Consider the following 26,336-nt stretch of genomic DNA (forward strand, 5'->3'; position numbering starts at 1 on the left):
ACAATACTTATCAAGCAAACAGTTAGAAAAATAACTTATGTTATAATTTTCTAATAAACTTCCAGTGCTTGTTAGTCTTCATCCAGTATCCATTTTACACTGATACAGATTTCTTGAAGGTGCAAAAATTGCAGTTATATCAAATTGAGTTCTTTATCACTGAGGTTCTTCTCTTAATCAAGGGGTTTTTTCATCAATGCCTTTAGAAACACTTTTGAGGTCTCCATCTGGAAAGATCAAGATGTTCTTCAGGAGTATATGAGTTATTTTTATGTGTGTCCTGGTCTGTATACATCTGTATACTTCCAAGCTTTTGTATCTCATTACACAGGAAACTGAAGCTGGATGCACCACACACACGAAAAGCAGCACAAATGGTGTGTAACGTTATGCACATAACTCATAGAAAAGCCATGCATGTTTTCTAGTTACCACACAGACAGCAGATTTAGTTGCTTTGGCCATGAACCAGTAGATTAATGGTCAACCAGAAGACATTGTTTGATGACATCCATAGTGTTTTGCTCCTTTGCTAGGCACTGTTGTTAAAAGTGGAATGAAAAAACCAAGCCCTTAGTGTGTCCACACCTTTTAAAAGGATGTTTGTGTCTCTTCAGCTGGCTCAAAGCCCAGGTTGCTTCTTCCCTCTTCACCATAAGGGTTCACCTCTCCATGATTTGATCCTGCTTCACCTCTGCTTTCTCTTGCTCTCCTGTAACAAATATTAATTTTATATTAGAAGAATATTATAATATTTATATTAGAAGGTCCCTGTTCTGTTCAAGTCCTTGTGGATCCCCAGAAACCCTGACTGTAAATAATACTGCGTTTAACTGGAAATATTTATATAAAAGAAATCGAGTTAGGTTTAAGAAGAACTGTAGCAAATCTGCTGTGTTCTTAGAAACCCTCTTAGTGGAGGGACAGAGAAAACCAACAAAGCTACACTTGTTAATACAGTAATAGTTAAGGAAAATGTCATTACTGTACAGCCTACAATCAGATTACAGAAAACTGCAGGTGCTGATGAATGTGAGCAACTCTGTTGTTGGAGAAGGCACCAACAACACCTTCTTCCCAGCAGGACATCCCCTCCTCCTTGCAGCAGGGTTGGCAGAAGCCTGGCCACCCTGCAGCTCCCTGTGGCCAAAGTGTTGTTTAAACTGATGGTGATGGAGAAATTGCATTAAGCTGTCAAAGCTGTCATATACTGAGAAGCAGAGGGATAAACCTTTAGCTATCACTGTTGATGGGAAAGGGATAACAGGCTTTCATTCCTTAACTTCAGGTAAACTAAAGCCTAATTTGTAAAAATCCTGATGATTGGATCATTGGGACATCTTCCAGTAGTCATGATCATAGTATCAAAAAACATTACTCACTTTTTGCGATCTCTTAGCCCAGTGACGATCAAGGCAATAACTCCAACAACAGTCAGACTAATGACCACCCCAAATACAATTAACCAGATGGTTACTGGTGGTTCATAAGGTGCAGCCAGGGTTGGAAGTATTCCCACAAACTCCAGGGTATTATCATCCAGTCGGAAAGCCTCATTGATTCGTCCTCGAGACATCCTGCCATCAAATGCAAATTCAAAGAGTTTCACACATTTATTGGAAGGAAAGGAACAGTTTTCAGTTGTTCTACAAATCTCCAGCATGCCAAGCTTCCCCTGAACTGCTGAAAAGGCTGCAGAGGAGGGACTCCTAAACCCATATTCCTTCTGGTATGTGAGTGACAACCACAGGAACTTAAACCCTTAACCCATTGCAGCTTAACTGACATGTTCAGACACTGCATGGACTCTTAAACTCAATCTTAACATTTATCAAATGAACCTTCTGATCTCTTCTCTTTGCATTTTGACCTTCATTCTCTTTACCATTTCTTGTCTATTGAAAAGATTCTTAGTTATGCCAGATAAACCCACAGCTTTGACATTTTACCTGTTTCCCTGCTACAATCTTATACAATTTTGATTAGGGTGTTTCTCACTGCCCTGAAAACCCCTCCCCTGGTGTATGATCTGTGACTTGTTTTTCCTTACACTTCCACATATGCTATCGAGTGCTAACTCAGGAGTGACTTTCACAGCCATATTCTTCTCCCTTAGTTCACCAATTTATATCACTACTTCTTCAACCCTATCTCATGTGGATGCTGCTTTTAGATTTGTGCCCTCTTCATTTCCCGCTGCACATTACCCATGATCTTCTGCAGAGTTGCAGTTTTACTTATCATTTTTATAGCAATGACTTACAGTGGTGTCACATTGTGCTATAAAAGAGCTGTTCATTGACCTGTAAGTGGAACTAGCTCCTGCTCTGACCTCTTCTATATAATCAAATACATCTGGCTGTCTTTCTAGTACACCATTATTCTGGAGTCCTTGTTAACAATATATCTTGCACTGACTTTTCAAAAATGAGAGGAAGAACATGTGTGCATACATCATTACTGTGTTCTGTGTTTCAGGATATAAAATAGTTCCTGTTAAAGTTTGAGCAATTGCATCTGCTGGCAAGGTATGACGCAATGAGATGTGTTTTGGCAATTTTACAAGACCCTTGAACCATTTTACTTTGGCTGTTGTCCAAGATACCATCTGATAGATGGACTGTTTTCTTTTTGTCATAATAGTTTTCATCCTAGTATCTCTCATCCCACTATTCCCCTTTTAACTGCAGAATTTTCTTTCTTGTCATTGCTTCTGCCTCAGCTGACTTAGGCACTGCTTTCCTTTCCAACCTTCCATCTGGTTGGTCGGTTGGTTGTTTTTTTCTTTTTTCCCCAGAGAGCAAAATCTCACCTGATGGCTTCTTCCACGTCAGCTTTGGGCACAACATCACTGATATTACCTGGCATGCTGACAGTAATGTAAAAGGAGATCCTTTGTGTCTGTTCTCCAACATGAATGTCTGTAATTCTGAAGGAGAAACAGAAGAAAAAGGTTATTTTCATTACTGAGATGACATTAGCTCTAAATTCGGGCAAGTGAACAGTTGTGTTTGATTGGCATTGCCAGGGGTTTAGTTTACACTGGGGAAATGATTTCTAGTGAAATCAGCTGGGAAGTGAAATCAATTTTCCTGCCAGAATTCCTTTTCCTATGTGCTAATTTGTAACTTGAGCTGGAGAGAGTCTCCCTCATGCCTAAGACAAGACTGGGTGTAATTTTCCACGGCACATAATCACTTGCAGAACAGAAAGTGTTTGGGGTTGGTCTCATGAGTGAGGTGATGTATGAAGTACAAAGTGGAAAAAAAAAAAAATAGCTTTCTTCCTTAATTTTCTAGAGTAGATTCTAGATATTACATGACTGATTCTATAAAGTAATATCTAATAGCTTGTCTAAACATTATTGAAGATACTTAATCAAAAGCATTGTTTTTCTTACCAAAATCACTTTCAGGTGAAAGATTTTCAGCTTGTAACTGAACTTAGATAGGATTAGTAAGTCTGTACCAAATTCCAGTGCTTTATAGTCAACATGTTTATCTCTCCTTGGCCCCAAACCTCTTGGATATTCAAGTATGATACACATACACTGCTAGAAATGTTTATTTCTAATCAGTGTACCTTCCCTGATATGCCTACATAAGTGTTGGGCAGAAATTGCCAAGTTCATCTCTATGACTGATAAGCTGCAGGAGACAAAGTTTCTTACCTAACTTTAGCACGTTATTCCTAAACTTGAGGCTCTTGAGCGGAAAGATACCACATAAGCAAGCTGGCATCTTGCCTTTTACAAACAGCTGATGTTTCTGTCACCTTACATTTGACTGAAGGCACAACTAAACCCACCAGTTCATGCCATTAGCCATGCAGAAGCAATGCAGGCACAGCTGGCACAACTAAGCAAGCCACTCACTGGAAGTCAACATCCTGTTTCTTTTTCTTTGCGAAGTATTTTCTCATGGCATAGGCCACAGATGACTTGAACAAGAAGAGCTCGCTTTCATCCCATGCATACTGCAGAAACAGCACAAGAGAAATTCCTCAGAGATGGCAAGAAATCAGACACAATAAGAAATCTTTCTAAAGAGAAATAGCAACTGTAATGCTGGGCATCCAATTCAGCATTATTTATTTGTGCCATGATAGCACATCAGAAACCAACCCAAACCCTTTAGATCTGTTAATCTGGACACTGTGCAGGAGAATAACCAAGGAGGCATCCCTGCTGCCAGACATCAGGCTGTCCCTCTGCAATCTCTAGCACCTTTATATAGGACTGCTGGAGATGCTGCAGTTCCAGCACACCTCCCTGCCTTACAGGGAGAAAAGGCATCAGCAAGGCTATCCCTACTAAATACTGTGGATTTTCTTTGAAATTAAAAGATGTCATGATTTAGATCTTGTTTTAATCACATAATTTAATTTGCAGACCTGTTCTATTAAGGAGGAAAACCTTTGTGGTAGAGTTGTTGTGTGAAGGTGGCTAATTTATTTGCTTGATGAGATCGGATTTTTGTTTGGGGTCTGTTTTGGTAAAAAACTCTTTGCATCAGTACTTCTGCAGCAAGCACATACTTGGTTGTTTTGTTTTTGTTTTTTTTTTTTTTTTCCCTGGAGAGCAGATAGGTGATATAAAAAAAAGTATTGCCTGTGTGCAGGCTTCTCCTGGCCTGCCTTGTAAGTCCAAAGTTATTCACAGTGGAAGACTGAAACAGCTTCTCTGGGGCAGGAACCAAGAGCTGTACAGGGGGCAAAAACCACCACAGGAGGTGATAAAGCAGCCTGCTCTGTTGTGAAATAACGTGTGTGCATGAAGGGAAAATTCCCAACTGAACTCTGTGGCAATATCTTTTTATTCCCCTCAGGCACAGATTTGATTGTGGTTATGATACCTGGGCAGGAAGGCCTATAAACGCTGTCAATGATAGAAAGTCAGCTCCTGATTTTCTTGAACATTATTCAGGAAGGTGTGGTAGAAGGCAGCTCTGCTGTAACAGGCTTTATAAAACCCAGCTACATTCTTCAAATGTGTCCACCTCTTGACACTGATGTAAAATTAGAGGTATGTATAAATATCTATGAGGAAGACAGGGATAGACAGGAACAGACAGGGATAGACAGGGATAAACTGTTTAGCTGGGTCTGTTGCAACAGAACAAGGAGTAATGGCTTTAGACCAAAAGAGAGTTGATTTAGATTAGTTACTAGGAGGAAATTCTATGTGAAGGAATGTGAAGGTGGTGAGGCATTGAAACAGGTTGTCCAGAGAGGTGGTGGATATCCAGTTTCTGGAAACATTCAAGGTCAAGCTGGTGAGGCTTACAGTAACTTGCTCTACATGAAGATGTCCCTGCTCATTGCAGCAGGCTTGGGCTAGCTGATCTTTAAAGGTCCCTCACAACCTAAAGAGTCCTGATTCTATTACTGAAGGGGAGGAAAGGGCAGAAAGAACCCATTGCTGTCAGTCCATTCAGAACCAGGTCTTGGGAAAGGTGCAGGTACCCAAAGCCACGGCAATCAGAGCAGTCTCCAGGGCATTTGGAGGGCAGGGGCTGTGCCAGGCTTGGCTGTTCTCACCAGGAAAGGCTGAACCCCCTTTGTGAGGCAAATGCCCCCAACTTTCTCGTTTGCACAGGCCTGCACTGAAAGCACCTCATCATGTTACTGCTGCTGCCTCCGGCAGCTGGCACTGTTCACTATCACAGCAAAGAGGCTATTGTTGAGGCTTCTCAATTTTCTATTTATGCTCAACATCATCAGGCTTGCAGTGCTTTATTATTATTATTATTATTACCAGGATCTAATTGAGCTTGATTCCTCTCTTGATGTTTTCTGTACTTGGCATGTTGACTTTTTAATAACTGATTCATTTCTCTAGCTTATATTTTGTCTTTTTCAGTCTAATGTATTTTAATTGCCACTGTGCCTCTCAGCTGCCTTTATAAATACTATTACTGGCTGTGTGGATGGAAAGTACCTGGCTGGCTTCTGATCTTTGAGTCGTGACGACTCACACGGCTTCTCCAGGCATCTCAGGCACCCACCGTGCACTGTGCATTACAGAAGCTGCTTTGCTTTCAGAGAGAAATGAACTGTGCCAAGCACCTCTGCTCTGTTACAGTGTGTTCACTCCAAGACCCCATATGTGATTAGAAGGACAGTGTAAGTGTGGCCTCTGATTCAAAAGGGATTTTTCCTTGTAAAATACAAGCAGGCTGCATGTATTTTAAATGCCTGCAGGCTGACAGCTCTCCATTCCCTAACACTGTCTTGCGTGACAACCCTTTACAATGTGATCACACATACGACATTGACCTGGTAGAGAATTTTGAATTAATGTTTGGAGAGGGTTCTGGTTTTCAAGTGGCAGTCAAGGGCTGACACTCCTCTTTATTTTAAGTATGGCAGACCTCAAGAGATTCAGAGGGGATCTTGTAACACTTTCCCTTGTGCAGGCCCTTTCATAAAGCCCCAGCTGAAGCAAAGCTGGGGATGCGTCAGCCTCATCAGCTGCACTGGTGATCCAGGGATGCTGCGGCTGCAGCTCTAATCTCATCAGCCTAAAAACAATTAGCAGGGTAATTGCGGCAGTGCACGCTCTGGTACAGCTGGCGTGGAGCCCATCCCGGAGTCTGGATGCTTAATTTGCCGGAACCTGGGGCTGTCGAAAACGTCCCTGCCAGTAAGAGCCAGGGCTGAGTCAGGGCCCGTGGGAGCTGCAGCTGCGCTGTGCCCCCAGCACAGCTGTACCTGAGCCCAAGAGCAGCAATCTTTCCCTGCCTGCTCTCTCCAGAGCTAACGAGTACAAGTACAAAACTGCTTGCTGGCATACTCAGAGTGCTTTGTGCTGTTAGGTCAGTGCAAAGCAACTCAAAGTACACCTTAAACAAACTATTGCATCTTCTGTGCACTGTGAGCTGTGCAAAGCACCCAAAACACATTGCTCTGTGTAGCTGGGCTGAGATTCCTGCCCGAGATTCCCCCTGCCTTTTCTCTATGCCAGGTCATGCACGTAGCATCGCCTGCTGCTGCCATACCAGCATTCAGCCACGTCCCTGGGGGCTCAGCAAAAGGGAACTTTGTGGGGAGGCAGAAAGCAACTGAATAGAGAAGGTTTCTTGCAAGTTTGTGATGGGAACTGGTTTTGAGAGGAAAAGGTATGGCTTGCTCTTCAGAACCTACTGTCCATGAAATAATTCAAATTAAGTAATCTGTACGAGATTGTTTTACAGCTGCTCAATTGCACAACAAAAGACTACGATGGCTAAAGGCAGGCATAAAAACGATATTAAGCTAAACATTAACCATAATGACTAATAAATGTGTTGTAATATGGAACCTTTTTATGCTGTTGATATCAGTTTTGAATTGTATCTAACTCGACTAGGCAGTCTAGGAAGCAATAAAACTCCAGTGGGGCTTGCATGTGAGAGTGATTGAAGCAAGAGCATCAATTCACATGAAAAATGAGCCCATGGTTTGTGTCCTTGCTAGTGCAATAGGCTCCTAAATGACCTGCCTGATGACATACTCATTCTTGGCAAATTACTAATGTCCTGCAAGGTGAAAATGGCTATTAACAGGAATGAAGTGTCTGCACTTAAACCTTCTACAGTACCTCCATGAGATTAGCATAAAGAGGAAGAATTAGAATAAGAAGAGAATTTTCAGCCTGGGTTAAGCAGATGGGCTAAACCAATACTCTGTTTAAAATCGTAAAATCCATCTTTGGCTTTGATGAGATTTTTTTTCATTGCTGTAATACATTTTATTGGACCAGCTGGTATAATTGGGGAAAGCAGACAAGCTCTTGGGAATGAAAGCCCTTCTCCTCATCTGAAACAGGAGCAGCTGCGCTGCACTGTCCCCCACAATCTCAATAACAAACTGTCTCTGCATCAGGGTTGGAGGGCAGGGAGGCAGCTGAATGTATCAGGGCCTGGAAATATTATCATAAACAGCCGAACAAAAATCTACAGAGAAATGCTAACAGATGTGTTTTAGTTTGAAATCAAGAGCATTTAAGGACAGAGAGTCGGAGCCACCAGCCTGCTTTTAAATGTGAAGCTGCTCTAAAAACTTGTGAAGTTTTAGTTATTTAGGTATTAGTTATTGCCATGATAATGGCAATTAGAAGAAACCAGGTAGAAGATTAAAGTGGACACATCAGCAAATCTGGGGAAAATACAGCCATTTTCATGTACACAGGTTCCTCCATGTTAGCCCTCTAGGCCTGGTCTTTAGGAGGTGAAAAATCATGATTGGTATCTCTACAGAATAACTCATCTAGCCGAGATGCCTTTCCTAAAGTGGGTGGGCTCGCTCCCTGGAGAAGTCATTCCACTAATTCTAGAGGGAGCCTTGACCACAAACTCAGACAAGGCATCTTAATGTGACAACTGTATGTGACAGCCCTTCACCTGAGCTGATGCCACCCTTCAGACACAAAGATCAACCATCAGACTCCTTTTCTGAGCCATTATCACAACCCCCCTGTTGCCCAAGCAATAAGAAGGGTGCCACAGGACAAAAATACTCACCGCCTGGTCCCCCAGAGCTGACTTCAGGCTGATGCGCACTTTGATGGCATCGCTAGAATCTGGTTTTAAAAGAAACAAGGTCCATGTTAGAGCTGCAGCAACAAAAATTCTGCTCCTGGGAAATGCTGAGATGGCTAAAGTTTCCTTACAGGTTCCCTTGCTCCCCTTGGAGACCTTGGTGGAACTGAATTTGTTTCCCTTCAGTCACCTCTATTGCAAACACGCTCATCTGAGCTGTCAGTTCCCAAGTCTGGTTATGTAGCAGACAGAAGGAAAATTCCTCTCTCCCACCACTGGGAATGAGCAGTTTAGATGCAGATGCTGGTGCCTGGTTAGGTGAATCCCGCTATCAGAGACTGGCACAGGGCTGTAAGAGTTTTGGTGATCTCCAGTACTGGCAGTGATTACACAAATGTAACCTGGCTGGTTCATCACTCAGTGCCACAATAAGCTGAAAAATGCATTTTTCCACAATCTCCTCCTTTCCTCCCCTTGAGCTGCCCTCTTTGACTAACACATGTCAGCAGAAAGCATAGCAGTAATGTTTTTGTACTGGTTTGCCCCTACACCTGGCTCCCAGGACCAGTAGCTCCCAGCTCTGCAATACAGGCACACTGCTCTCAGGAAAGTGCCACACAAGACCAAGCTTCTGAATCTTTCTTTCTTCCTAGAGCCATTCCACACTCTGCGTGCTGCCATTATATATATAAAAAAAAAAGATACCTCAATCTCTGAGAACTTGGTCTCTGACAAACTTGTGCTGACTTCTCCAGCTCTGGCCAGGAGGAAGCCAGTCTGTTTTCCTGTGAGTAAAACTTTCAGCTCAGTGTTTATTTCCCATAACCCTGCTTTTCTAGGGAGAATAGCCTACAAGAGAGCGACTTTGCTAACCAAGGGTTGTGAAGAATCACTAGTGTCCTCAAATCACCCACAAGCCATACGTACATGGAGCCCAGTCTGTTTTCCAGCCAATGTATCTGCCAGAATTGTTTTTTTTCAACCACTCATATAGAGGTTCAAAGTAGTGGAGCAAGGGATTTGCATTCATGTATTTTTCTCCTGTTACACTTTCCAGTGCTTGAGTCCAGGGCTTGGATCTCCCTAATGCCAGCAATTTTCTGTATATGTGGAACGAAAGTAGTATGTTATTGCTATGTTTCATCTAGACAAGAAAAACACTCTGTGATCAGTATAAAAGTGTTCTTTGCTTCTGAATTCACTCCTTTCTCCTATTATTTCTATTAATAAAATATTTTATTCCCACAAGCAAGTAATTAAACCTTTGATGTTTATAACCTTAGAGTACATAAATTTAGCCAGCTTGTCAAAATGAATTGAGCAGTTATAGGCTAAATTTACAAGCTAGGTTTATTTTTGATGCAACCTCATTTACTCCAGAAGCTTTGTTATACTCTGATATATACACGTGAGAAATTTGCTTTGTTACCTGAGTTTCTGCCCAGCGGCAGTGGAGTTGGTAATGTCACATTTGTGAAGAGGGCCAGTATGGTTAGCTGCCTTGCAAAGTGCCTCCTGAAACTGGAACTGATAGATGGTGCGGGTGTAATACCTGAAGGAAGGGCAAGGAAAAGGGAGACACAGGTTTTATGAACTGTCTGTCAAGGAAACCTGCAAGCCTTTGGCCTTCGGCAAGCTCTGCTGCATCAGCTGTCACTCCTGCTTGGGAGACTGCATTGCAGGGAGGGAGGCCAGCTGATTTTTATAGGCGAAGCTAACTCAAATTTAGCAAAATGCCAAGATCCAACGAACTAGAAGAGCCCCAAATCTGTTTGTTGCCACATAAATCAGGAGAGAGTAAAGTTTCTAAGGTCAAGCTCTCTGCTCTGAGCCCTCTACCATGAGTTGGCTGGGATGCAGTGGACATCCAGGGGTGCATGTTCTTGGCCCAAGCGACATGGGGCTCAGTGATTCCCCAGGAGGCAAACACCTCATACAGAAGTGCTCCTGCTGGTTTGATGGCAGCATGAAACTTTTCTGCTCAGCGAGAAGGTCAGCAGCCTCCTCACTGCTCAGAGATTATTATGGAACAACCCTTGATGTGCAGAGAAACACTCTCATTGAAATCCACAACCTTTGGTCTGGGCTTTAAACAAAATGAGATTGGGTCCTGAGACTCTCCAGCAGAGGTTTTAGATAGATGGGGCTTGATCTGTAGCCAAAACTTAAGTCATGAATTGAACACTGCACTACCTTATAAAGGAGTAATCATTGGCCACATGAAACAGCGCAGCAGGGTCACAGTAGGTCTCATCATGAGGGACTGGTTCCACAACACCAACTATGGCTCTCCTGGAGATGAAGGAAAAACACAGGGTTTCTGTTTATAGACAATAGGCAAAGGTAATCTAACTCAGCTTTTCTTCTTTTTTGTGTGATACATGTGGACAGCTCTCACTTGCAAGCAGAAGTGTTCCATGCAGCTCCCAGGAACCTCAAGTGGGTTCTGCTCCACAGCTGGAGAACACAGAGGGGAAGCTGTTTGGAGACTCTTAGTGCAAGGAAGGGATTTGTATGATAGCAGGGTGTGCAGGGAGCAATTTAGTGGTACGAAATAATCTGCAAGACATGAGCTTCACTCAACCATCTCACGCCCTGGGCCATCCCAAGTTTAGAGACCTGCATTTCATTCCAGGCAAGGGCATGCAGACACCAGGCAACTCAAAGGGTGGAGGGCCTCCTGTGCTACTGGGCTGCAGATGAGTTTTCTTTTTATTTTCCTCTCCTGAGACTGTGTTTCTTGAGATGTACTACAGAAACAAACCCATGCCTTGAGTTCTGAAAATGTAATAAGCTTCCATGGAAATACTTTTCATAAACCTGTATTTCAAGCAGAGAGCTTTGCAGTGCCACCGCAACAGATGTGATAAGCTTCCCTGAACAATTCATCATTCTCTATTTCTCTGACATCTCTGCCACTTTTGAATACATTGAAGCTGATTGATTTTTACAGCGGGTCAGGAGGCTTGCATATATCAGGTTTTATTATCGATTCTGTTTGCTGATGGAAACTTACTGTTCGTGTTAGAGGCTCCCTTTTCAGTGTGGGGCTTGTTTGGTTTCTCTGCATTTTTCTGCCCTTACATTAAAACCAACCTGGGAAATTACAAACTCCAGTCTGAATCATACTTATTTTTAATCTTGTGCTCCAAGGTGCTGAAAATAGACTGATTGATGGGCATAATCTGAAAAAAACACCTCTGGCTGTTACTTGCATAGGGAACTGTATTTTCCCTACTGAGAAAGGTGGTATCTCAGTACACAAGAAAGGAAAGATGCATTCTGAAATCTTTCAGACAATTTGCCTCCAAAAGCACTATATGGTGGGGAGGAAACACAAAGCAGAGAAGTGTGCTAGAAACTTGATGGATTGAGATCTGCATGCTTCTCTGGCTGGCAAGGACAATGATCTTCACTTTCCACTTGTCCTTAAGGATGTGGGGAGCAAAGCAGAGCACGTGACCAATGACACTTAGAGAAGGGCTGTACTTCAGCTGCGGAGATGTCTTGGGGAATGTGTCAGAGGGAACAGCAATGTTGAACTGGAACAGGCCATGCAAAGGCCATGGGCTGTCTTTATCAGGAAGGTGACATTAGAAACAGGGAGAAAGTCTTTTGAAAGGCAGGGTAAACTGCCAGGGGCTGTACACATGGGGATACATGGCTTATGAGACATTGTCTGTACCACAACTGGGTATTTCTATCTGTCACCCTACTGGTATTTACAGTAACACCCAGAGACACAGATGCTGCCCTGTGGGGGCACAAACACCTCAGTATGTTGAGTTTGCAGGTTCATATTAAAAGAATCCTCTTTGTTTCTCAAACTTACTTCATCTCCCACCACCGCTTGGTCCATTCCTGCTTTGTAATCTCACCCCTAAACACCATCCACCTCCACTTCTCCAGCATGTAAGTAAAAGGCATTGTTCCAACAATCGTTAGTGCTTGTTTGAGCAGAAAGTTGATTTCAGTTTCTGAAGAGAGAAGCAGTTAAGGTAATGGTTATGGTAGCAATTAGTATCTGATTAGATGGCTAAATTTGCTTCCCTTTACAGCTAATGCTTACATCTTGTTTGAATTACAGATTTTCACTAAAAAAAAAAAGTGGAAGGAAGAATACTACTGAAAAAAACATGAGATAAGATCATTTAGGAATTGCACACTGTATTGTCTCTCTTTCTTTCCCCCAAACTCTTGAATAACCTAGTCCTTTGACATTTACATTTAGTTACCCATCACTGAGAACCTTTCCAGTCTCTGAAGAATTTTGAGCTGAAGACATCCCAAAATGTTATAAAATGTGCATCTTCATCCACCTAAGGCAGTACTCAGAAGCCAGATGACTGCATTATAAAGAGGGCCTCTCAATGTTGTCACTCAATATTCACTTAAGTGGGAGATGTAAATCTCAAGGTTTCAGTTTCATTTGAAATACATGTCTTGATAGAGATATGTATGGATTCATGCAACAGAGATTGAAAACTATCTGGAAATTGGAGACATCTAAATGAACTATGAAGATTTAAGGATGAGTTGTTCAGTACCGAAGATAGTGAAATGATAGCTATTACTTTTTAAATTATGTAACAGCATTGTAAGGCAGTGATCCTTGCTTCACAATGTGATTTGGGGAAAAGATAGTATTTCTGGTAAATTAGAGGAGTAAGATTTTCAGAAGCCTGTCAGTTGCTTGCTGAGTTTGCAGGCACAATCTTCTGCTACAAAATAAGGCCAGCAAGTGCTTCCACGTAAGTACATAATATTTTTGCATTTTTTTTACCTTCATCATCTTGGAACATTGGCTCTAGGAGATCAAGCGATTTCAGGTGCTGAGGAGTGGCTGCAGAAAGTGACATAATTTCGCCTACAGCTTCGTGGAAGCCCTCATTGGCACCGCTCCTCAGCAGGTAGGGCTGCTCTGCGTATGCCATGTCATACTCAATGTGGCCCATCTCGTGGTGTGCAGTCAGGAAGTCATCCATGGTCACTTTGGTGCACATCTTGATCCTACACACCAGAATAAAGTGTCTGTGGTTAGAGAGAGAGTGGCCCAGAGAAAGGCCGCCTTTTGCAGCCTACAGCCATGGGGCAAAGCCACGCCAGAACTTGCAAATTCCTCTCGCCCCTTGCAAAACCTGGGCAGCTACATCCCCTGGTACGCAGCGCAGATCCTCCTGCTACAGCAAGACTTCACGGGGAACTCAGCAAAACACCTTCAGCCACCTTGAAATTGTCCAGGGAGTAAGAGAAATCTGCTGTTTTGTGAGAACAGCTGTTCCCTAAAACCTGGCAATAAACTCACTGTATGTGTGGGAGTGAGTAACCACCACCAACCTTACTAAGATAATGACTCCTGCTACTACATCCTTGTGTAGGTACTACTTACTAAAACAATGTCTTCCAAATAAAGGTTTCCTTTCACCTTCCCCAGACTGCTGAGGTGGGACACTGATGTGTTTCACTAAGGCTCTGCTGTGCACCAGCTGCTTTCCCTGGGTAACTGTGGGACTGCAGGAGGGATCAGAATTTCTGTGAGAAGTATTCATTGTGTGGGAATTTGCTGTCCCACTCCTTTCCCAAATACGGAAAAGACTGATGGATTTTCATGAAACTGGACAACTCTGCTAAAGATATACAGTGAACTCTCAGGAGATTTTCCCTTTGCCACCCAGGGTCCCGCTGCCATTGCTGCAAAATGTGCAGCTGTCCACAAATCTCACTGGTATCCACCTGCATTTCTGCTTATTCCTTAAGCCCTGGAACATAGTCATTATTTCTCTAATTCATAAAAATATTAGCCACTTCTCAGCTAAAATTTGAGAGTAGATCTTGAATAGATCTACTAGTAAATCTGAGTACACCTTCACAGGAAAAGTTACACAAAAAGGTTTGCAGTCCCACAGGATCCTTGCTCTCTTCTCCTCCTCCCCCTTCTTCTCAGCCAGAAAAACAATAAAAGGAGAAATTATAACTTAAGACAGCATGGTGCACCTTTAGTGAAAACGCGTTTGTTCTAGGAGGTGGTACAAAAAGCGGCCATAGCAATTTCAGTACCTGTAGTCCTTTTTCCCCATGTCCCATGCTGTGGGATGGCAGACAACCTTCCTGTTGTCAGTCGGCTCTGTGAGCATGGAGTTTGCCCAGAAGCCATCAGTCATGTTATCAAGGCCAATGGAAGCAAAGAAGGCCTCAGCAGATTTGAATATTTTAATTGCATCCCATTTCTGAAAGAGACAATGCCACCATTAATCTCTGCTTCTGCATGCAGCCTGTTCCCAATGCCCTGCTTAATGCAGGGCAGCTGACTTTGTATCTAATTTCCCAGGAACTTCACACCTGCACCTGGCCTATTGAAAGTAAGTCAGTAGTGTCTGCCTTTGGCTCTTCTGTGAATTCTTCTGGGAACTGGAATTAGCTGTTTTTCATGCAAACAAAAATAGGTTTCTGCACTCAGAGGTTCAGCAGAAAGCACCTGACCCAGACCAGAGAAGCTCTCAATAAAAGATAAGGCAAGATAAAAAATGCATTCCTGGTATCTGCAATCCAACCCTTCAGTCACTTCAGTCAGCTTGGGGACAGCTCACTTGAGGAAGTCGAGCTCCATGCCCAGCAGATAAGCATGGGAGATTTCAGCCAGAACCATAAAACCTGCCAAACGTATCTATGGGAGTTGCTTATCAGATTAAAACTGATGGTTATGTTCAGGATAATTTAGCCATTCAGCAGTTTTATAATTCTACTCAGCAGGAGCTCTGCATTTACTGGGCTGAGCTCTCACAGTGACCTGGGTGGCAAACAGCTCATTTGGATGGAAATCCCAAATGGGGCACACCCACCAACAAGGATGAGCCCACCCATTGCTCAAAGGCTCTGCAAATAATGCTTCCCTTCTTGCAGTGGTACTTCAACAGACTCAAACTTATGACTACAAGGGGGTCAGTAGTGTAAAACAGAGGTGAGATTAATGAAGACTTGTGAAAACTGCTAATGAAGGAAATTCAATTATTCCTTCTCTTAGCAGCATAACATTTTCATGGAGTGCTGCATGAGAGGAGTAGGTTTTGGGCGAATAATTGCATTTCAGAAACCAAATTCCATCTATCACCCTTTAGTTTTAAAAAGGAGTAAGGCTTTGGGAAGACAACAGGGAATTATCTTCACTCATGTTCTTGGTCTGGTAAAGGTGCTGTCACAGCTGTTAGCTCTGCAGAGCTCACACAGACCTTATGGTGCTATGCAGTTATCAAAAGATAACAGGCAGCATTGCAGTTTCTCTAGCTGTATCCAAATAAACAAGACTGACAAAAATAAAACAAACTGTGATATACAAACTATTTGATTATGGTGATGAATGGCAAAGGTCATGTTTGATACCAGCCCACTCCAGGAGTCCTGAAATATTCATAAGTACAAAATATATCTCTTAATGGATAAGTGTCTCTGAGGAAAATAGACTTGGGGACAAGATTAAGGGGGTCAAAGAGGGTGGAGGAAAACAGAACAGCTAAGGGGGGTAGGTACAGTGAAAAACACATAAACACTTAAAGGTGAAAAGCAAAAAAAGGATGCAAAGAGCAACACTTTGTTGAGAGTGTGTCTGCCTGAGGGTAGCCATGGATTTTTAGAGAGCAGCTGATATGTGGTGCATAATTTTTATACCATGTAGACTTGTTACATAATGTATACTGCATAAAGGCATGTCTTACCTTTTCAACCATTGCAGAAGTTACATCAATGTTTGGTTTGGCTGGATAGGGAACAGTCAAGGCATACAGATTTGTCCAGAATCTACCCCACATATCACCTTCATAAAAAGAGAGAAACAAAGAAATACTTTAAATTATTTATTATGTATTGCTCAAAGGTGCCAGACAGGTCTATAAATCATGCAGTGTCAAAAATAGGGACTGCTATTCATCTAACCAGGCCTGGTCCAGATGTGGAGGGGAGCAGCTCTGGAAAGTCATGCATAGGTCAAACTCAGATCGAGGATCCTTTTATTACCCATTATCAGCAGTTCTTGGATGATATAGTTCAGGGCTGATAGCACTCTCAAAGGGGTATAAAAACTGAACATCCTTTTTGTTGGTCCACATGATTGTTGTGTCATGTTCAGGTACACAACAGTTACGGCAGCTTAATACTGCATGATTTGAAAGCCAAGTCAATGTGGGATCTTAGGGTAAAATTTGAAAGGAAAAACAAGTCTCTCTGAAACTCTCATTTCTAAGGAAGACAAGTGCTGCAGAGGGGAGGGAAATGTCCCAGCCAAGTGCTAGAGGTTTGTGCTATGTGAGGTTTGGCAAGGATGCTTTCCCTTCCTGCCGCTGCTGCTAAGCACTTGTGTCATCTCTGCTAGGAATTTATCCATTTCTCCTCTACCTTTCTCTTATCTGTAACCTTTTTGGTAATATCCTGGTTAAACAGTCAGATTGCTCTCCACCCACGTGCCCTGGAGGTGACTGTCCTGTGTATAAAGTCAGGCTTGCACGACAAGGATGTGTTGACATACCCAGCAAGTGAGCAGGGAGGCTTCCTGTGGAGCTGATGAGCTTGGGGCCGTACACTTGCCCCAGCTTGTGTCTCACGTAGGCATGCAGCTGCTCGTACAGAGGTTTTATCTGGAGGCAGAGGAGGAGAAGCAAACAATTTTTATTTTTTTTTTCACTTTGCTCTATTCTGCTCATTACTCCTAAACAGTGAGCCTTGAAGCTCTCTCTGAAAAAAAAGGCTCCTGGCAGGCAACTGCACCTCAAGCCTGCAGCTGAGCTTTGCCTCCCGCCTCAGGGCTCGGGCACTGAGTCTGGATTCCAGCCACAGAAGTCCTGCTCAGGTATGAGGGAGGGAGCGTTGCTAACTTTTGAGCTGGAGTATCAAGGATGCCATCTACCCCATGGACCCTACCCAGATGAGAGACTTGGACCTGCAGAGCTCCCACTTTCCCAGCCTTTGGGGACCAAGCTGGTCCTTGAATGGCTACAGAGGTAGAAATGCCATGTGTGTCTCCTCCTCTGTTTTGTTCAACCCATGCAGACTGAGATCAGTTTAAAGCAGGTTTCATTTTCATTCAAAATATCAGCACGTGAGACCACCAGTTCAAAACACAACCCTGCAACGCAGGTGAGGGCTTTTCCTGCCTCTACCTGCTCAAATGTCTTCTCCACATCTTCGATCAGCTGATCACGGCTGTATTTGTAATTTTCTGGAGACTTTGCTTCATAATTTGCTCTCCAGTAGTCTCCGTAGTCAGAATAACCTGTAAAGCATGGATGCATCACATGAGGACACCACATGTGGCACTGCTTAGGTCTGCAGAAGTGCAGCTCCCTGCGAATCCCATGCAGACCTGCAGCCTTCCCCCAGAGCAAAGCAGCAAAATGCAAGATATTTTGGGTTTAGTAGAGAGGAAAAAGCCTCCCTGAGGGTCTGTCTCATGAACATGCAAGTATGGGAGGTTTCCAAGAAATTCAGAAATTGATGTCACGGTTATCTGCTAGTTAGGGTCATACTGTCTGGAGATGGAGGTCAAAGGAAATCAGGAATCCAGACTGGAGCTCCTGCAGCTCTGAGGGACAACAGCCTCTGCTCAGGCTGGATGCAAAGGGGTTCTCACAGGAGATATAAACTGAGGGACATTCAATATAGGCCCCCTCTTCCAGAAACTAAACCACCAGGACACATGCAGACACCAGAAGTGAAATTCAGCTCCCAGTTCCACAAAGTCTTCCAGTCCACTGATCTCCACCGAGCCTGGAGTAGCTGATGTCTCTTCCTTAGGGGTATGGAGGAAGGCCAGAATGACCATCTCCTAATGTTTGGCTTTTTTCCCTGTTTTACTATTTGGGCCATATTTGCTTATCCAGCTCCAGCTTGACAGTTTTTCCAAAACAAGGAGGATGGGAAAGCAGCAAACTGGCCAAGAGACAGATGATGTAGCTACTTCAGAAGCTACCTTAGAAAACCCCAAAAGAAAATTGGAAGGCAGCTGCTACTGTTCCTTGGAAAGATAATTCCATATGATTCGTGTGGAGATCTCAGATTGGAAGCACACTTCCCTTAGTACAAAATCCTTTTTTAACACCCAGCTGAATTACCAAATCTGATCATTCCAGCTAGGGAATAATGCTTATAAATGTACCAATAATTGTGGCTGCTGCAAAAACATCAAGGCCCATAGGAAAGAGGAGATGTCACCAAAACTCAGCAACGCTCAGAAGATGTTTAAATGGAGTGTGCTTGTCCATAAATCACAAATGGTGCAGTTCTGGGTTTGTAATGAGGGGCACTGATGCATTATGGCCTTTGGAAAAAGTGCCAACAAAAAGGTGCCTCTTGTTCCAGGCTGGGAAGAAACCTCTGAACTGGCCAATGGCAGTTTGTCCATTGCCTCTTACTTTGAGAGCATGCACACCAAGAGCAGATTATGTGCAAATTATGTATGTGTTTTGAAGTCTTAGGAAAATTCTGTAAGACTGAAGTGTGTTCACTAGTTTCTGGAAGCCAGAAGGAAAAAAAAAAAAAAAAAAAAAAAAAAGAAAAGAAAAGAAAAGAAAAGAAAAGAAAAGAAAAGAAAAGAAAAGAAAAGAAAAGAAAAGAAAAGAAAAGAAAAGAAAAGAAAAGAAAAGAAAAGAAAAGAAAAAAGAAAAAAAAAAAAGTGACTTGCCATTAAGCCTTGCAACCTCATTTTCAAGTTCAACATACTCTTCATATAATGGTCTCATCATTCTGCCAACATCAGCTCTCCAGCCTTCCCAGGCCCACAGTCTCTCATCATAATCGGTGCTGTCAGCCATAATAGCATCCAGACCTGTCAGAACAAAAAAGTAGGTACTAGGCTTTGAAAAAGCAGAATTTTTCTTTCACAGCAGGCATACAAACCAAAGTGAAAGAAATTCATGAACAGAGAAGAAAACACTTTGTATTTTATGTACTGAAAGATGCCATTATTTCATTGCATCCTTTCCTAATTTAAGGTTTTCCCCTTGTCTTTAAGAAGCGTGGAGCACATCATGAGTCTCTTAAATGCTCTCTCCACATTCGCTTCCCTTAAGTTGGTAGAATTCTCAGGACTGGCCTCACCACAACACTGAGTCCACCCCTGATGGCAGGGAATAAAAAAATAGATTTTCTGTGATACAGGAAAGCCCCAGGTGACAGGCAGGCTGCCACACAAGCTGAGCAGCCCTCCACCAGCTTTTTTTCCTACAAAGAGGAGACAGTATGTCTCGTGGGCTGAAGGTCCAACAGAGGTCCCTGAACTGCCAGGTGCAATTAGATTATGACTAAGCTCTAGATAGCAGGAAATATCTGCTGAAATTGCAGCCTGTTCTTTTGCAGTCAGGAGCCACCCTTTGGCTCTCTCTGCACCCTCAGGGTGAAGAACACAGTAGGGGCAGTGGTTGGTGTCATACCTGGCTCCAGCACCAAACACTCAGATGGATTGTTGATTTTACAGACGGTCCCAGTGCTGTAGATGGTACTCATTGTATTTAGCACAGTGCCCAGCTGCAAGTTAGATGCAAGATAACCTGTTAGAAACCCACCCTGTGCAAAATAACAGCCAATTATGCTAATTCCTTAAGAGCTAGAATCAACACTTTACCCACCAGCTTAACATTAAAGCATATGTTTGAGCTCAGGAGAGATCAATGAAAGAACTTGCCTAAATGCATTACTGAAGCAGACCTAGCTGGAAAAGACAGATAATCTCCCAAATACATGACATAACCTACAGGTTCTTCATATCCAGTCAGACAGAGCTCTGGGTTCAATGAGCACTGATTGTCACGAGGGAGCTGTCAATACACAGCAGCAATAATAAAAATGAAGTTTATGAATGTGCTTCCACAAGCATGAATCCACATAAGCCTTGCAGGAGGCTGTGGCTTTGAGTGCTAGCAAAAAGAGCCCCTTTGGCAGGTATTGCCAGGCTGACTGTTGCCTGTGGGTGTTAACATCACATCACACTAATTGCATGGACCTGCTTGGACTCCATCACAGAGAAGCTGTGGTTCATGTCTTGGGCCAAAATGTACCTGAAATCATTCAGCTCTATCTCAGAACCTCTGCTGTGTAGCTTTGTTTTAAATATTTCTTAATGTTTTCCAATCTTCATGCCTCAAGGAAAACATATACTATGTTTAGCTTTCCCTTTAGCAATTTCTCACTTAGAGCTTTAAATCAGAACTCTGAAGAGCTGTCAGTGGGAGGGGTAGTTAGTGAGCAGCTCTAACTTTACCTCTGTCAGCATTAAAATAAATCAGTGCCCAAGCACATTTTTGTGTCAGTGAAGAATACTTAGATATTCCTATGGAACCTCATCAGACTGTATAAAAAAGTCACTTTTCAAATATGAATCAACAACTTCAACCCCAAAGGCCATTATCCAGGAAATTCTGAGTGTCTAAACAAGGAGGGTACTGAAGAACATACCTCCTCAACAGAGACAACATTACCATTGGTGCCCTGTCGTGATCCAAAATAAATATATGCTTGTATGAACTGTCAGCATTCCCACCAAAACAATCTGTTTTTCAGAAATGCACCTTATTTGGATCAGACAAGAGATCCAGCCAATCCACTGCTTCCCTTGAATGGTGATTAGCACTGCTGACCTTAGAAGAAAAATCTCAGGATTCTTCTGTAATTAGCACTGTAGAATCCTGGTTCCCGTGACTCAATGTTGTTTCAAATTCATCTCCAGCAAAGGGAAAGTAATTTAACTCTCAAGTGTTTGGATATAAATTCCTTTTGATTATGCATAGCTGCTCACTCCAATTCCATGTATAGTGAAACTTCATTATCCATATGCCACCTCTTAGGTGAACTTGTCAGTGCAAATGTCAAATCTTGCTGGCCTTCAGTAGCTTTCTGTGGAACCCTCCCCATTTTCAGGCATCCCAGGGTGCACAGTACAATGAAATATTCCTTCTTCATCACATTGTGATAATGTATCATGTTCAGAGGAAGAAAGAATTCCTCCATATCCACCTTTTTGACTCACTGAATGGCCTTTTACCCATATATTTCTGCTCATTGCCCTAGGTCTGGACTTCACCAAGCACTTTACATGTCCTTTCTTGGTTTTATGGTTAATCTAGCTCTGAGTGAAAGGACTGCTCCTGAGGCATGTTTAAAATTTATTCCATGGCAAAACTGCTGACAGAAATGGCAACCAGCTCCCTAGGCCAGACTACCCCACAGTCCTGTATTGCTGTGAGCCCCCAGGACAGGTACACTTCCATACCATACACGTCATCATCCCCAAACCAGCAGGCTGGCGACATCACCCACCAAAAAATGATGAACTACATTCAACAGCTTACTCTGGTATATTTTTCTGGTGACAGCACAGATGATCCTCTTTCCTGGAGAGTCTGGATCTGGAGCTTGGTGAGGTCATCCGTGATGCTGTCTACTGGGAAGCTGCTGGCATTCCTGGAGGCCTCCTCGTAAAACGCGGACCACTTGGCGCCCGCCTCGCTCTGCAAGGGGTTCATACAGCCCTGAATTAGCACCTCCAAAGCAGTGGAGTGGCCTGATGCACTCAGTGAACAAAAATATCACTACTAGGAAGAACTTCACTTGTGAAGAACACCCATGGATTGCGGCCTGAGGACTTGCACCGCACGGTGAAATGGCTAGAGAGCCTTTTGATTCTGTTTTATTCACACATCCAGATAACCATTTTTTCTTTGGGAACAGCCAAAAGCATGACTGTCTATTCACACCTTGCTTGATATAATTGATCCAGCATCACTTTGCTGTGTCTCCTGCTGCTGTAAATCACATTTTCTTCCCTTAGTGCTTTTCTTCACCCACCTGTGAAGAAATAAGCCAGGGCACAAAGAGATCTGTGACCCAGATGTCAATCCCCATTTCTGCTGCAGTAGCAGGAACACTCAGCAGCCAAGACAGTGATACTGAGCCTGTTTTTAAGGCAAATATTACTTCTGAAATACTGGCAAATAAAAGATTATATTTGGGCAAAGGAGGATCTAAACTGGTGCTCAAATCAAGTGTGCAAAATCTCAACATTTTGCATGAGACTGGTTTTAACACTTCTGCAATTACAGACCATGGTATGTGAAACTCTCAAATTTCAGTGCACAAAGTAGCAGCATTGGAACACAGATTGGAGTTGGGACTGTCTTATTCACCTTTTTCTAATGTGTTTGTACACAGTCTAACACATCAGCACCAATTCCAAACGGCAACAAGAACAGCACTAATTAACCTGGCTCCTTGGGACAGTTTATTTAATTGTGCTTATGCCAGAGCTTCCCAGCTTGTGGAGAGGGCACCTGCAACACCCATCTGAGGTGGTGTTCCCCTCAGGAACATGCCTGCTGAGGCATCAGGGAACTCAAATGTCATATTGTGCCTGAAGAGCTCCTTCAGGTGCCCTTCACCCCTGTGCAGACACACCAGTAAGACCAAGACTTTCGCAGGGCTGTGCCTGAGTTGTTCAGCCCCATGTGTGACAGGGCTACAGCACCCACTGCTCCAGGCTCCAGCAGAGAGGGGTGGTGGCAGATTACCCATGGAAATGCCGTCTCCACCTCTCTTCAATCCTAGCTGCAGGAGGGCAGCCATCACTGGAAGGCTCTCCAAACTCTCCCCTTCATGGGAGAAAACAGTCCTGACACTCCTCAGCAGCTTGCAGAGCTCAGCGGGCAAGAGCTTGAAAGCACCCAGAGGAAGAGCATTGCTGTGCCAATGTGTTCCCGAGTTCCTTGTCCTGAGCAGGAACAGAGAGGTGCCTCAGGAGTGGCAGGGCAGAAGAAGGGGCTCATTGGCTCCAGAAGCCAGGGGAAAGCAGTTCTCTTGCTGTCTGGTATTTCCACAATCAGAGGAATTGGTTGATTCATCAGAGGAATAGTTGTGGGGTTTGTGACACAATTTACAAGGAAAATGGGTGTGAAGGAGCCAGAAGGGACAGCATTCATTAACTCTCCTCCAGCAGAACAGAAGGAGGGGAATCAGTGAGTTTATTACCAGCGCTGCTGAAGAGATCAAGAGAGAGAAAAAGTTCTCTCTAAACACTAGACTAATTGGTTTTTATTGCTGGTATCTCCTCACGTATTTTATTATCATCTCATTAATGCTGAAAATACTATATAGGGCTTTCATTTTATGTGTTTGGAAACATTACAGTTTAAGTATCTGATGCCTAGGAAAAAATTCCAGACTGACAATGATTAGTCATTAGGATTTCTTCCAGCAACAGTCTCCTTGCTTTAATTAAGAAATATGATAATGAAAACATTTTTTAATTAAGTTATATGACCACAAAGTGAAAGACCACCCATTAGCCAAACATAGATGTAGGATATTCAACTTCATTTTTATGCTCTGAATTGTTTTCTCTCAGGCTTGAGTTAACTTTAAAAAAAGGTGCTGCTTCAAAACAAAGCAAAATTCAAGGTTGTTTTGTTAATTTTGAAAGGCTTTGAGCTTACAAGATACTGAGCTGAGGCATGGCAATATCAGTAACCAGCCAGACCATGGCTGCCTATTCTTGACATGTTCTTGCCTAGAGACCCCCGGTGCTGGGGCAGAAAGAGGCTGGGGTTGAGAAGCAAGAACTGTGTTGGAAGATAGCATAAATAAAAATGCTGTGGTCCTTTCTGCAGATAGAAATGGACTTTCAAACCAACACACAAGACCACTGTAATAGAAACTCCACTGCTGGCATTTGCTAGTCCGTGATCTCACTTCATTTTTCCTGGTCTAGTACCTCCAGGCAGTCTACCAACTGCCCTGACTATGAGAAGAGTGATGGGGGCAGGGGGAAAGGTCCACCACTGGGTAACTGGTGTGGGCTGCTATATAAATCCATCAGAAAACATTTAACAGAATGCCTGCATCCAGAAAATATTTGCATACTCACTGAGAAGTAAAGCAACGGCCTGTGTCAGTAAAAAGCCCAGTGTTCGTCCGGTCTTAGGGAAAGTGGGAGACCTGAGCTCATGTGGGTGCAAGATTCAAATCCTTTTTCCTTGCACTGCAGACAGCACCTACCCCAGGCCCTTGGCGAGGATCTTCACCCTCATGATATGCCCTCTCCAAGAGAAAAGGGAAACACTACACCTGGAGGCACAGGTGGTGTTGGACTCAGCAGAAGAAAGCTCCTCTCTCCATCCAACAGAGATTTTGAGGATGAACATGCCGTGTTCCCTTGCCTTTTCCCTCCACTCACTGGAGTGACCTGACGTGATGGCTGGGGACAGTCCAGTTGCTGGACACCCCTGTGCAGTGCAGGTAGTCCAGTACAAGCCCAAGGCTGTAGAGGCTGGCAGGGGCCCAGGCACATCCAATGAGCATTGCGACATTAAAGCAAGCTCCTCTACCCTCCCCAAAATGAAGCACAGATACCAGAGAAAGTAACACTCCAATTTCAGCCAAGCTTGGTGGAACCAAAGCAAATCAGAAAGTGTAAGATTCCTAAGAGAACAGTAAAACCCACAGGACGGAGCACTTACCATTTTATTGGCATTCTCCTCAGTGATGTTGGTGTTGTAGTTCCATGAGGCAATGGAGTTCTCATAGCTGATATCTTCTGCCCTCCTGTTAAACTCTTCTAAAAACTTTTGGGCTTGTTGTGTGACATCCTGAGGGGTCACAACAGCGCTCAGGCCACAGAGAAGCCAGAAGTGGATCAACATATTCCCGTGCAGGATGGATGAGACCCTCTCAACAAAGTAGGTTCCCTCAGGTCAGCTTTTCTGTTGGCCTCTGCCTCATCAGCTTTCAAGCATGGCCCCTGTGAAGAAGGCTGAATCCAATTTGCTGGACCTTTTATAGGTTTTATTCATTATAGGAGAGAAAGGAAAAAGTTTTTTATAAAAAGCCAAATAAACAAAAGTCAATGATTAACTTTGGAAAAACATAATTACTCCTGCCATTTTATGGCCTTCTTATAAAAGGCTTTTACTTTTGGTTAATGTTTCCTAAATGTGCTGTCAATGATACAGCTGGTCACTTTATCTATAGCCTACCCGTGTCTCTGGTAGCTCTGAATCTGTCAATCCTTTAACAGGTTGGTGATAAGCTGTAAAAATATTTAGAAACTTCACTGAAACATCAAGCCAAGAACCTTAACTCCCAGGCAGGAAAAAAACCCAGTTAGTCTGAGATAGGGTACCTGGTTGGGTATTTAGGGCCATGTTTTAAAAGGCTTTGCAAAGCCCAGGTGATCTGGGGAACAAACCTCCTTTTCAAAGCAATCGGGGTATATAAAACCTGAATTTTAAATGTGTTCACTGAGCCATCAAAAAGCAGCAAGAGACTTTGCGGGATCACAGCATCTTGTGAAGAGACCTAATCTGAACTATAAATCAACTGGATTTAAGTACTCAAAATGACTCCATCTTAATATTTAAATACCTTTGCTAATCTAGCGAGGAACCCAGCAGTTACTGCAAATCAATGGGAAAATCAATGCATGAATTAGCTCTGGAAATGCAGCTTGGGTTGAGTGTTATTGATCAGACAATGCCTTAGTATTTTTTAAATTAGCTTATTTCTGCTCAGGATCACATGGTTGGTTTTGTTTTGGGTCTTGTGGGGGTTTGTTTTGAGATGCAACTCTGAAGCCACATCCACAGGGTTGGTTTCCCATTCCTAGCAGAGTTTCTCTGATACCACCATGAGTCTGCATCTATGGGGGCAGCAGGAATCAGCCCCTTCACTGCCAAACCCCGGAGAGGATGTCCAGCCCTCAGGGGCCCTTGGGAACCCAGCACAGCCTCAGCAGGGCCACCAGCAACAGGCATCTGGTAAGCACAGCCAGAAACCAGGCACTTTGAGGAA

General features: G+C 43.3%; 1 protein-coding gene across 2 annotated transcripts; it reads right to left on the minus strand.

The window, feature by feature from the left end:
• Positions 1-25,198, minus strand: ACE2 (angiotensin converting enzyme 2). 2 transcript variants are annotated; one of them, XM_058419336.1, is made up of 18 exons: positions 25,007-25,198; positions 21,848-22,006; positions 19,934-20,027; positions 19,186-19,329; positions 17,666-17,778; positions 17,035-17,143; positions 16,229-16,326; positions 14,577-14,746; positions 13,303-13,529; positions 12,352-12,496; positions 10,713-10,811; positions 9,949-10,071; positions 9,447-9,619; positions 8,502-8,560; positions 3,875-3,975; positions 2,813-2,929; positions 1,383-1,577; positions 1-712 (listed from the first exon to the last, which is right to left on the minus strand). In XM_058419336.1, exons 1-18 carry the CDS (start codon positions 25,187-25,189, stop codon positions 592-594), a joined length of 2,430 nt encoding a protein of 809 aa, XP_058275319.1. In that variant the 5' UTR covers positions 25,190-25,198; the 3' UTR covers positions 1-591. The 2 variants fall into 2 exon arrangements, with proteins under 2 accessions (XP_058275319.1, XP_039911600.1); XM_040055666.2 differs by lacking the exons at positions 16,229-16,326; positions 17,035-17,143; positions 17,666-17,778; ... (2 more) ...; positions 21,848-22,006; positions 25,007-25,198 and adding an exon at positions 14,859-15,145.
• Between the last annotated feature and the right edge of the window lie 1,138 nt (positions 25,199-26,336).

The sequence above is a fragment of the Hirundo rustica genome, chromosome 2 (assembly GCF_015227805.2).
Source record: "Hirundo rustica isolate bHirRus1 chromosome 2, bHirRus1.pri.v3, whole genome shotgun sequence".
Taxonomy (NCBI): Eukaryota; Metazoa; Chordata; class Aves; order Passeriformes; family Hirundinidae; genus Hirundo; species Hirundo rustica.